The sequence below is a fragment of the Ambystoma mexicanum genome, chromosome 8 (genome assembly GCF_040938575.1).
Source record: "Ambystoma mexicanum isolate Mex_15411 chromosome 8, UKY_AmexF1_1, whole genome shotgun sequence".
Classification (NCBI taxonomy): Eukaryota; Metazoa; Chordata; class Amphibia; order Caudata; family Ambystomatidae; genus Ambystoma; species Ambystoma mexicanum.
In genome coordinates this window covers 1429858066-1429871205 of record NC_090929.1, presented here as the reverse complement: position 1 = coordinate 1429871205, position 13140 = coordinate 1429858066, and the positions used below count along the sequence as shown (strand labels likewise).

General features: G+C 43.1%; 1 protein-coding gene across 1 annotated transcript in view; it reads left to right on the top strand.

The window, feature by feature from the left end:
* Positions 1 to 12597, top strand: part of LOC138473082 (M-phase inducer phosphatase 1-A-like) — a 403086-nt gene extending 390489 nt beyond the window's left edge. The window contains exon 12 of the mRNA XM_069611581.1: positions 11863 to 12597. Coding sequence (XP_069467682.1) covers positions 11863 to 12000 — 138 coding nt within the window. The 3' untranslated portion in view covers positions 12001 to 12597. The remainder of the gene's footprint in view (positions 1 to 11862) is intronic.
* The last annotated feature ends 543 nt before the right edge of the window (positions 12598 to 13140 follow it).

The following is a 13140-nucleotide window of genomic DNA, read 5'->3' as shown; positions in this document are numbered from 1 at the left end:
CTGCCCTCTTTTGAGCCTTTGAACCAACGAGTTCATTGTGGGGAAACCCTCTTTGAGCAACTGCGCCTCAGCCGTAAGGGGACAGCAAGTAGTCAGACTCCCATTACATATAATGCCGAGAGAGGGTCAGTACCAGGATGCTGCCTATGTGTCAGAAATGCAGGTCAGCAATATCACCAGGTCAGTGGACCTCATCACAATGAGGGGCGTAGTCCTAGAAGTGTTGTCGACATGCGAATAGCTTTACAGCATACAGCCAATCTCTTGGGTTTAACATAGGTTGCGCACACACACCATGGCTGTTTTACAAACACATGCCTATGTGACAAGATTGGAAATTGCTATTTAGTTTAAAATGCATCGACCTTGTACAATTCCTTCAATGACAGTGAGACAGGCCTGAGGCTTGAAGAATCCAAAGTGACATAGAACGTGCTGTTTAATTTACTGTAACAAGCAGAGAAGTGTTGTAGCCTGCTCTATTGTCCAGCGTGAAATCTGGCCTAGCATTAAAAGTGTGGTTTGTCCTAAAATAGCATTCTATTATAAAAAGCCCATATTCATCTTTCACTGCTGAAACTGTCCTAATGCAGTAAAATGACATCGCAAAGGGCTGCGTTTATATGTCTGGCACTAGAAAATATATAATCACAAACTGTTAGCACTGTATGTATTAACATTGCATTACTAACCTTGAGTAATGAAAACATTCACATGGATGAATTAACATGCCCTTATAAGAAAAAGTGAAAGTGTATTTTTCATTTTATACTATTGCAGAGCCAATCGCATTTGAAGAAAGTGGATGACAATTAAGGTTCAAATGCATTTGCAATGAAATCATGCTCAAAGTGTCAACCAATATATTTTACTTTCTTTAAGCCATTCTCCAACTGTTGCCAAATATTGTTTTCCTTTAGCCCATGTTCTTAAGGGACGCAATTATTGTTGATTTTTCAGCCCAAATAGCCGGATGGTCAACGGGAGAGTTAATCTTCATGTTAAACTACACTAGTGTGCAGTCAGCTGGTTCAAGAGATGAAGAGTACATTTAGACACTATGCTACTGCAGGCCAGGATTGGCTGCTAGAAGACATACGATATTAAATAAGCCTGATTGCACCCTACAAAGTAGACTTCAAAAGGGGTGTGGACCCGCATACTTCCCTGAACTCTTGGTGGGCTGAAAGGACTGACTGGCTGGAGTAAGATGACAACTATTCTGGTTGCAAGTTATTGCACTTTGCTCATGTTTCAAATTATTGTTATGTTATTGTTGCTTCTTTATTTTGTTCCCTGAATTAGATTGTCAGTTATATATTGTTAAAGATATTTTCATTTTTTTAAATTCTTTTATTGTTTAAAGCACAGACCTAGCTCGAGAGCAGCCGAGCGCTGTACAGATTGTGGGTAGCCAGCATTTAGGCTGACATCTTTTTAACAGTAGTGCAGTACTGTGAGTTAAGGTCTGTGCATTGGTATGTGCATCCATTCGAATTAGTCTTTGGTCAGGTGTTGTTGGAAAAAGCTAAACAACTAACTGATTAGACCTGAAGGTGTTTCGCGCTCCACTAATAACTGGATTGCAAGTCTAATGTTCTATGGACCAGTGCGCCCTTTGGTAACTTAACCAGGCTTTGTTTCAAAGTTTTGTGTTCAAAGAATATTTTTTATAATACGAATTGTTACGTCACAGTTTAGCAAGTTTTCCCAATTTGGTATGGTTAGATTAATGAATTTTCTATTTCGTATGTTTCAAGTGGTTATACAAATTTGAGAGCAAAACGTAAACATGAAGTACAAACAGTACAAAGTTCCTGATACACATGAAACACAATTTGTTGTAGCTCATGTTACTTCACAGAAGGATTTAGTTACACTTGATGGTTTTAGATTCAGTAACTCCTGTTACTTCACAGATAGATTCAGGTACACTTTTTATTGGAAACTCAACTCTAGATGCACAGTAATGATAATTGTAGGGTTGGATGCTCTAGGTCACTGTTGCTTCACAGTTCGAAATTGAATAGGTTTTGAGTCTTAAATATTCAGAGGTAATTAATTGGAGTCTAAGCCCTCTTATTCACTGTTTGCATCACAGTTGCATTACTTCTGATTACCATCAGTTTACCATCTTTTTCATTATTTATTCTGCTACCCAACACGTGTTTCACCGTCTGGTTGGCGACGGATCTTCAGGGATTAATGAGATTTAGAGTTGATTGCGTGGGACCAATGCGTGAGAACACGTTGCATGGTTTTCACAAATTAATTGTAAATGCTGTCCTTTTATTTATCCGGTTGTTCGTGGGTAGCCCTTTTTCTGTCTTTGCGAAGGGGTTGGAATTTTTCAAAAGGAATAGTGCAATCTCAATATATTCTATGGCTACTCTCCAGGTGAACAGACCTTCGGTTGCTAACGGCGGTGGAGAGAGGCACGGGTTTGTGCGTCTCGCTGCAGTCCGATTGCTGTTGGAAAAAGCCACGTTTTGAGAGATTTGGGAAATTGGAGACTTGTGGGGGCATTCTGAGCCGACACTGAGATCGAGTTCCAGAGGGTGGGTCCATGACAAGAGAAGGATTCTTTGAAGGGCCTCTCTTTGCGGACGAGTTATGATTGAAGCCGGTTGGTCGATTTGCTGCATGAGGTGCGTGTGTCACCAGATAAGTGAAGATTAGCAACCAGGTACGCTAGTGTGCTACTTGTGATTGCTTTGTATATGATACATGCAGTCTTGAACAGTATCCTGGCCTGGAGAGGAAGCCAATGTAGTTTGCGTAGGATGGTGATGATTCGGTCCATTTTCTGTGCACCTGTAATAAGACAGAATAACTCTGTTGGGTATATTCGCTAAGGGTTACGCGCAGACACTCAAAGGTTAATCAATGGTTTATCTATCGTTAGTCCACAGCATCACTACTACTTGGAGGCTCAACCCTTAACCTCCATAATCTAACAAGGAAAAATAATCACTGGATTAGTGGATCGCGCTGGGCTAAACTAAATTCAATAGTCCATAGTCTTTGTTCAATTGAGTTCATCCATTCAATGCTGAGTTCTGACAATGATGAATTTATTCAAAATCAAGAAGCGCATAATAGCTTGCAGTCAACATGTGTTTTGACCCTGGGTCATCCTCAAGGCTTTTGTAGCAATCACAAGTTGCTGAATGTATGCTGAGTTAAGCGTTCTTCGCTTGATAGCTGACAGTGTATGTATTTCATTAGATTTCCTATATGGTGACCTGATTAGGGGCAATCTCTTGTGAATGTGGTTAACCCTGGTGCCTCGCCCTGTAATAAGACATCCTATCGATGTGGGAGACCACAAGGGCCTGCACTACAGTCCAGAAGTCCTGTGGGGGATGAAGGGTTTGATTTGGCCTGTTTGGCTATGTGTTTCTGGAAGGACAGGCTGCTGTAAATGGTAAAGCCTAAAGATTTTGCTGAGTCTAAGAGTTGTGGATCAAATCCTTCTATGCGCATATCATTGAGCCACTGTTGAACTAGTTGTTTTTTAATGGGTGGACCGATGAGGAGGAATTCAGTCTTGGATGGGTTTAGTTTGAGGTAGGAAGTCGATATCCAGGACTGGATGATGGCTAGGTAATCGCAGAGGCAAATGATGTCCTGCACGCTATTTACTCCCATATGCAACTGCGCATCGTCTGTGTATTGGTCGATGGCTATTTTGACAAATCTGAGATTGTCATCACTTCTCCCTAGGGGGAGATCTTTTCCATGAGGCCAGGGCGGTGCGTCCACAGTACAATAGTCCCCATGGCAGTGGTGCACCAAGGGAAGATCACATAGGGCAGGTAGCCCCTTGTAGGATTGGGGACGACCATTCTCAGAGAATGCGGTATGCCCCTGCTTCAATACACCCAACCCCTTCTCCAATGCCAAATCTCCCTTCCCCCTCTCTAGATAGAGCTGATGTGTTCTGTTGTCAAGTCAGTCAACCGAATATACTTGACAAAACAATACAATAGAGAATACAAAGTATGTTACATATGGTTTTAAAACATGTACTGTGAAGAAGATGACCGGGAGTCCAAGGATCACTCTAGAGAACCAGAGTGAGCGGTCTAGATTCTCACGGTATGTGATTGGCCCAAAGCAATACAACAATCCAGCGCAGGAGTTTAAAGGCAGCTCAGATGGAATGCTAAGAGATACCTTTCCTTTGAGGAGGAACTGCAGGAGCTGTGCACCAGGCAAGCAGACAAGAGCCAAAAGGAAAGCCATGAACAGAGGAGAAGGAGAACCCGAACGTGGTCCAGGATGGAAGCACTAATCAGGCTGCTGCAGAGTCAAACCTCTGGGTGCCCCAGGCCCCGACAAAGCACCTGAAAGAGACGGCAAGCAGCTGGGAAGTGCCAGACATCTGCAGAGCCACTGCAGACCCTGCTGGTTACCCAAACACTAACGGAACCTCGAGAAGGGACAGAGCTGCTCAGGAAATGCTGGTGCTTGCACGGATGAGACAAACAGGTATGCAGATTGTTGAGAGGTGCTAGAGGTCCGGGGAAGCAAGGGTGTGGAATCAGAAGCTGGAATGAGAGGTTCTGGGACCCTGAGAAGAGAATGCGAGGACCCACACCCATATGGAAGTCAAGGTATAAGAGGGTCTGGAACCCCAGAATAACCAAAATAGAGAAAAAAGAATCGTATGTTTGGCAGGAGAGTGAACCGAGCAGATATGATAACTAATTGCAAGTCTGGGATCCAAACCCATATGAGAAGCCGAGAATAAGAGAGTCTGGGACCCTGAATGTAAAAGAAGCAAACAAAGAAGAGTTGCAGCCCTGGCAGGGGAGTAAACCAAGCAGATATAATGCTGCATTGCAAGTGTGGGAACCACACCCATATGAGAGACATCAGTCTAAAGTAATGAAGAATAAGAGGGGATGGGACCCTGTGAGAGAAAGAGAGAAATAGTTCATGAAAGGACAGTTGCTTGGCAGGAGAGTTTACCAAGCCATTCAGAATATTGCGAGTCTGGTACCTGCACCCACATGAGAGGTTGAGAATAATTGGGTCGAAACCCTGGAACTGAAAAGGACAAATTAGAAGGAATCCTATGCTTGGTAGGGAAGTATGTCAAGTTGGTGGGATAAAGAACTGTGAATCCGAGAAGCATATCCTTGTGAATTGCCCAGTGACATTTACCCAAAAGGATACGGGGCTCAGGAGCTCAAAAGGAAGGAAAGTAGAATAAGAAGAAGTCTAGGGGAAAGGAGTGTGGCCCTATCCTGGGAGTCCTATATTTGTGAACATTGTTTATTTCATCAGTTGTGATTACCCAAGAGACTGGGAACTTTACTGTTTGTTGGAACTACCATGAACACTTTACTTTGGGGGAGAGATCATCCTTGCATATTTGATTTAAGTTATAAGTGTTAGGCACAGAGGTAGGCTTTTGAGACACGACAGTGACAGACTTTTTATTTGTGGACATCCTATCACATTTTTTTTGAGGCAGGGAAACCTCTCTTAGCTTTAGGGATAGAGAGGGATTTGTCCAACTCTTTCTTGATCAATAAAAGTTTATACCCAAAAATATGCCACCATTGTGTCCGAGCCTTACTTCTGCACACTTACACTGTCTTTGAGGGGATTGCCCAGAGGCTCAGTGTAAAGGTTAAAAGGGATTGGTGAGAAGATGGAGCCCTGTGGGACTCCGCAGGAAGCCTGGAGTCAGTTTGAACGCAATAAGTTCATCTGGATGGCCTAATATCTGTCTCATAGGAGGCAAACCAATTCAGGAGAGTGCTGGAGAATCCCATCCTGTCAGTAAGGAGGAAGAGGAGGATGCTGTGGTCAACAATGTTGAATGCAGATAACAGGTCAAGGAGGAGGCATGAGTCACCCTTTTGCATGATTTAGAGAGCATCATCCACCATCTGGATGGTGGATCTCTTGATGCTACACCTGGGGCAGAACCCTGACTGGTCATTTGGGAGGTGGAGCTTGAGTCTGGCAAGTAGTTGTGTAGCAACTACTTTTTACAAGATTTGCCAATAAATGGGAGGTTTGTTATGGGCCGGTAGCTGGCCAGGTCATCTGGCTCTAGGATTGGTTTTGTAAAAGAGGTTGTATGAGACCAGTCTTGAGGGTGTCCAGGAATGACCCTTCTCTGAGGGAGGCATTGAAGATGCATAGGAGCGTGTTGAGCGCTGGGCTCGTCAGTTGTGTAATGATGGAGGCTGAGATTACATGGTCAGACTAAGAAGTCATTTTGAGGGAGGCAATAATTTTTAGGCAATCTGGGGGATAAAGGGGAGAGAATTCAGTCCAGAGGGGCAATGTATGTGCCATGGTGCCGGGGGCGCTAATGCTGTGAGAGGTTGATTTGATGGTCTCTCAGACTTTATCTATTTTTTAGATAATAAATGTGTTTATTCCATTGCCTTCTTCCGGAGTTGCTGGTACCTTGGGGTCAGGTGAGGGTTTGGTACAACGTTTTACTACTTCAAAGAGGGCTTAGCTCCTTTTAGAGGCTGTCACAATGGTGGTGGAGTATTAAGCAGCTTCGGCCTCTGTAATCAGAATCCTACAGTTGGCGCAGAGAGATTTAAAGTTGGTGAGGTCTCCCAGGTTCCGTTATTGGGCCACCATTTCTCTAGGGCTCTGGTTGACCGTTTGTTGGAGGCTAGCTTGGGGGTGCACCAAGGAGTGTATGGTTTGGTCTTAGCCCGGCTGATTTTTAGAGGGGAAATGAGTGTCCACTAGCTTCATAGCAGAGTTGTTGAATAATTCTAGGAAGCCCGAGGCATTCCATGTGGTGGGCAAGTCTGCAAAGTTTGTTCTAGCTCATTGACGGGAAGGTTTTGAATGAACAGTGTTGAGTGAGGGGGGTATTTAGCCTGACCTTTGTGGGCCGTAGTTGAGTGTGTGACTGAAAATGTGATGATGGCATGGTAAGATCAGTCACATGGGATAGGGTCTGCACAGGTGATGTGGGAGGATGATGTGAAGACTAAGTCTAGGGTGTTGACTTTCTTGTGCGTGTGGGAGAGCACAATTTGCATAAGGTTCTGGAACCAGTCAGTGCGAAAAGTGTGCTTCGGATGTGGTAGTCTTTGAAACCAAGAATGCCCATGACGTCTTTGTTGTGAGGTTAGCTACTAATGGTGCAACGAAAATCATTGAGCTGGTGCTTGCAACAAGTTTGGGCAATAGTGCATTTCAAAAGGTTTGCACGCCCTTGTTCTTCTTCTACTCAGGATCATGTTTTGTTGAATAGAAGTGATAAATCCGTGGATTGCTACTGTTTTTTGCTGTATTTGTGTCAATAGCTTTACATTATTTTTAAGTTATTATCCTTGGTAGCCATTGACTTTCGATCGTTCTTTATCGCGTCCATTTAATGGATTTACAGTGGCAGGTGTAAAGTCACAGGACTACTGGCTCACCAATTCTAGATGCAGTAATATTAGCAAATGCTTAAGGTTTAAGGTTTGCTATGACATGGTTTATATGGCTATGCACATTATTGATTGCCTGCTGGCTAGTCTAAAAGGTGAATAGGAAATAGGTCTAATGCTAGGACTGTATGCAAGTACATTGTTGCTAATATTGTTGTTTATTGTTTGACTGTTATTTGCAATTCTCAGATATCATTTCAAAAAGAAAATAAATATACATAAACTAAATAGATGTGTGAGAGCATTCTTAAAAGTGCAAAAGTGTGTTGTTTAATTAATGCAATGGTGTAGGGAAGTTTATTTGATTTAATACAGTTTTATTGGATATTTGTAAAGCGCCTATACAACAAATGGTGTTTTAAGGTGCCACAAGACAAAAAGGGGGTAGGGGCAACAAAGGAGAAAGATACAATAATGGTTCTACTAGGCCTTGTGACATTAGGATTGTGCCAATCAGCGCAAATGCGAAGTGCTATGGTGGGAAGGGAAGAGCAGGGCAAAGAGGAGAGAGTGCACATGAAAAGAGGAGTGCAGGAGGGGGGGTGAGGGCCACAGGGGCTAGGAAAGTGCTAAGGGGAGGCCAGGTGGGCAAGTGTTATGGAATGCATGGGATGGTACAGGGTCAGACTGGGACAAAAATAGGCCAGGTCACCCAAAAAAAAAGTGGCCCAGACCTCGCCTCAAAAAAGGGGCTCACCCCTTGCCTCACGACCCTTGGCCTCTGATGACATCACCAAAAGTGATGTCATTTGACCCCCACCGCAAAGTGACATCCCGGGAAGCGATGAAACATGACCTTTCACCCCCTGACAAAACAGGAAGTGGCATCAATTACCATTGTACCTAAGTACACTAAATTACTGTGAATCCAAGCAGAAGTCCAAGGCCAAATGATAATATGTTATTATTTAGCGCTTACGCTTAAGCTCTTTTTTATAGAAGAAATATGCATACAATATCACTCAACCTGTGTTGGTACTCATGTATCGACCTAAGAAGGATGAAAGGCTTTTTGAAAAAAAACAAAAAATAATTTTTTCAAATTCTTTTTTTCCCCCCAAAACGGCCCAGGCATGGCTAGAAACCGGCCCCCACTCCTCAGGGACGGTTTCGGCCCGGCCACTGGCCAAAAGGCAGAGGGGCCAATCCTACCCTGGGATGGTATTATCCAATTTGATGGCATTTAATTGATGGAATGGTAAATCGGTCCGAATTCGGCCAGTACCATATGATCGATTAAATTCGATCAAATTAGGTAATCATTACTGCACATGGGTATCCGTGTTTGCGGGGTGTCCCCCGCTCCCTATGTTCAGCATTGATGGCCTTGGAGGGTAGAGGGGGTGTCCCCCGCTTCCTGGGGTTTGGAGGCGGGGGACAAAAAAAATGAGAAAAGGGGACCCTGTCGCGTCAGATCTGACCCGCGTTAGAGGGATGGAACTGGCGCCACAGGGTCAGGAGAGGCAGCAGACACCCAAAATGTAAGTGGGAGGGGGATGGGGGGATGTATTGACTGGAGTGTAGGGCATAGATTTGCAGGGTTTGGCTGCGGTAAAATTGTCTACGGTCAATTCCGTCACAAAAAATTCTGCCACGGCCAAATCACGTAGATCCCGGGTCCACATGCTAAGTGCGAGGAAGGTGGGGTCTGGTGCCCTGTACAACTCAGAGGTAACCAGGCAGCAAGTCACTGTGGCAGACGGGGAGCTAGCAAGGCAGGGGGAGAGGGAAGGAAGAAGAGAAAAGGAGGGTCTTGTGGAGCTACCGGAACTTAAGGAGATCCGGCTCACGCCTGAGAGAGGCAGGGAGACCATTCGAGAGGAAGGCTCCTGTTGAGTAGAGAGATCTACCCCCCACTCTCTGCTTTGAGAAGCGTCTGATCTGCAGAGAGTTGGAGCCAGAAGACTGGAGGGCTCTAGCAGGGAGGTATTCAGGGAGAGAGAGTTGGATGATGACATGTAATATTAATCATTTATACAAAGGTAATACAAATGTGTTCCTAGATGTTCTGGGGGTAGGCCCACAACAATGTTGCTGCCCAAGAATAAACATGTAAGTTGCGTAGGGGTGGAAGGTTCTTTTGCAATAAGCACAGAGATCCAACTCTCCCAGAACCTTCCATTGGGATTGCTGTTATTTTCTGGCACAAAGCCTGTCACAGCCCCAGGTGGGCATTATGACCACCCTTGGCTTGTAGGTTAGGCTCTAGTATGTTTGATATGATGAAAATCATGACAGCCCCCATGATGACTTCTTGCTCTCTGCTCTGAAAAAATTGGTAACCCAGGAAAGTCTGTGAAAGGACTGTCATTCCAGACAGTGCGTCATCTGTAGAAATCTGTACTTGAGAAAATGAGAAGATGCCTGTGGGCATCTCTGATTATGCCTGGAGCATCTTTGAGATGATCATGATTAAATCTGAACCACAAGGATTTGCAGTGATGGTCCAGGTATCTTGAGATTTGCTTCAGCTGTAGGCATTGTGAATCAGATATAAGCAAGGAGGTATAAATCTGAGATGCTAATGGACTTCTTCTGATTTGTTAGAGCGCAAATATATATGAGCCATTCCCTTGATGTTTATTTTTATTTATTTGTAGAGCTATCTCTGAATGGCTTATTTTGTGTTGGTGCTTTAAACATGACTTTGGGCCTAAGCAAAGTGCCCTAATCACTATGAGGCAGATGGAGTGCTTAGTTGGCTTATACAAGTTAGGAAACTATGGATTTTAATTCAGGTTTTTGGGAAATAGATGGGAAAGCACTGGGGGCATTGTTTTCTACAATGTCTAAATTACACAGAGGGGAATGCCAACCTATGTACCTGTTTGCACTTTGGTATCATCCATGCAATTTTCATCATAGCACTTGTACCCCTGGTTTTATAGCCACTTATTGGAGTCTCATGGAATCGAAAATGGCCCCTTTTTCGGGTCCCCTGAGCACAAAAAAGGAGTAAAGATCTGGCATAAAATGGTGGCACCAGAATTAAAATCTTTTATTGAGCTTTGGGGGAATTTCAACATTTTGCAATATTTTTGCAGGTGGAATTGGGGCTCATGAATTGGATGACCATTTCCACCATGCATTCTCTTTACGCATGCAAAAAGTGAATGCTTTTACGCCAGCATGTCATTTTCATGCTAGTGCAAATACATTGGATTACCCTAAAATATGCATATTTTTAGTTACTGATGAAAGCCGGGGATTCGATAGGAATTCTTTGTAAATGCTGTCTGCCATGCGAAAATGTCAGGCCGCATTTAAAAGTGTTGCTCTATGAAGTTTAAAGGAATGGTGTTATGGTGATTTTGCCTCTTTTAACAACTTTTTTTACGATTTGCACTACAATTTAAGAAAATATCAACACAGCCATTATCATTAAGGCCAACTTCCACCGTCCTGAATGCTTAGAACAGCCATTTAAGTGTGCAGTTTGAAAACAAAGTAGTATCTTAAAATAAGCAGTAGTTTGTTTGTGCCTACACCTCTTTGCGCCAAATTTCTGATGTAAATGAATAAAAGTACGTAGTCAAGTTTCTTCAAGTATATTTTCTTAATTTATTTGATATATGTTCTGCCCATATGAATGACACGTGTTTCGGCGTTTCATTAGCGCCTTTTTCAAATCTGGGCCTTATTGAATGTAATGCGAATCTCCCTTTCCTTATTTCCGGGAATTAGTCTTTAGTTGAAGTGTATCACGGTAGTTCCAGGGTTAAATCCCACCTACAAAATTCTCTTGCTGATGCCTCAAGAAAATATACTTGAAGAAACTTGACTACGTACTTTTATTCATTTAGATCAGAAATTTGGCGCAAAGAGGTGTAGGCACAAACAAACTACTGCTTACTTTACAAACGGAGCTGAGGGACTCTATGTCTCCGTGTTGACCTACATCCTTGCGACACAAGAATAAAATAATAAAATAAGAAAACCATTGCCAACCTTAATAGCACTAACATACGGGTCGCGAGAGTACACCTTATGAGATCCCCACTCAAGAAGTTCCTCACTCAGTAGATATTATCTTAAAATGCCTGATAAGCTGAAAGGAGCAGAAGAGTTTCGGTGTTCCCAGAATGAAGACTTGTAATAGTCTTTACATACAACAGGCGGCATGAGAATGAGTCTTCTAGATTTGCTTGGTGATCCTTTTATGTTGCCATTTGTCTTAAGATATACATTGGTTTTGCCTTTGGAGGGCCCTGTACTCAATAGCAGCCTCCATTATTCGTGGTTCGTTGGTTGTGATAAGACATCAAAGAAAAATACACAGTAGAAACCAGAAGTGATATCTTTAAGTATTAGTGCATATATATTATAAAATACAATTGTTCCTCAAGATACAACTTTATAGACATGTCAATTTACCCAGTAAGATGATAATATTTGTTTGCCTATCTCTGAAATATTTCCCTTTTTCTCTCAGGGTCTTTGCGAGCCGCAGGCATATGTGCATATGCTGCATACCGATTTCCGTGATGAGCTAAGAAAATTCCACCAAAAAAACAAATCGTGGACAACACAAAGGATCCGAAAAGAACTGTTTAAGCCACAGAATAGCTAGCTTTATACACAAGCTCGCTGATCGTTCAGAAGGACCATGGAAGGAGGATGATTTTACTGTGTACGGCCCATGTTACAAGGGCCCTCCTTGGACAGTCATTTATCTCTAGCAGAATTTAGGGGCTTGGACATTTCAGCTGAACCTTTACCATGAGGCCCTCATATGTTCTGCAAAGGAAATGCTCATAAGAGACATTCTTCTTCATAAGAGTCCTGTTCCTGATTTTTCAGTACTTTGGGTGGCCGTGGATGCTCCTGTGAAGCCAGACTTCGATGTAGATCAACGGGAAGTCTAACAGATGTTTGACTGGCATTTTTCTGAACATTCCTTAATCCTCTTCCAGGACAGGAGCCTTTTGCCAAGTCCATCTACCCCTGTCATACAGCAAACACAATAGCAGAGTGTTTTGTTGGGTGGAAGGATGAGGTGCCCTGATCCCGAACACTGTTTGCACTATATTATGTTCTGATCGCTGTTACCCTACCTGTCTCTTGTTTGTTAGTTTGTACACCTATTTCTATCACACACAGCTTGACAGGATTGGCAAGACATTTTCATTTTGGACATACAAGTCTACTGAAGAATAAATAGAATATATCTGGTAACAGGATATATGAAGAAATAAAAATGTACAAAAACTGGTGATGTCAACATTATTATCCCCATTTGCAATGCACAGGTTTTGGTCCTAGAGGTGTTTGATTGAATGCAGTATAATGCAGATCAGAATCCAGAGTTGTAGCTATGTTGTAACTGTGGCATAACATCTTGCATAGACTAATAGGGCATGGCTGCTTTTAGGTTTATGACTTTAAAAAGTATGAAAACAATGCATTGACGCAATATGTCTGTCACAATGAAGTGGTATAAAAGAGATAATTTGCTGATGCAGTGGTTGGGCATGATGGCAGCTGTGTAGAAGGAAAGTAGTGCTGATCTGGTTTGGCCACAAGGACTATTGGTGATGACCACGGACTCTGTGATGGTTCAATTATATCTGCGGCTAGCAGCAGCACCTCCCTAACCTCATGGGAAAGGACTACCCCCTGCGGGAGAAGTTAAGAAACCTAGCAAATCGTCACGGCTGCCAGAGGCACCTTCAAGGGTATCATGACCTGGTTGATGTTTGATCAGGTCCAC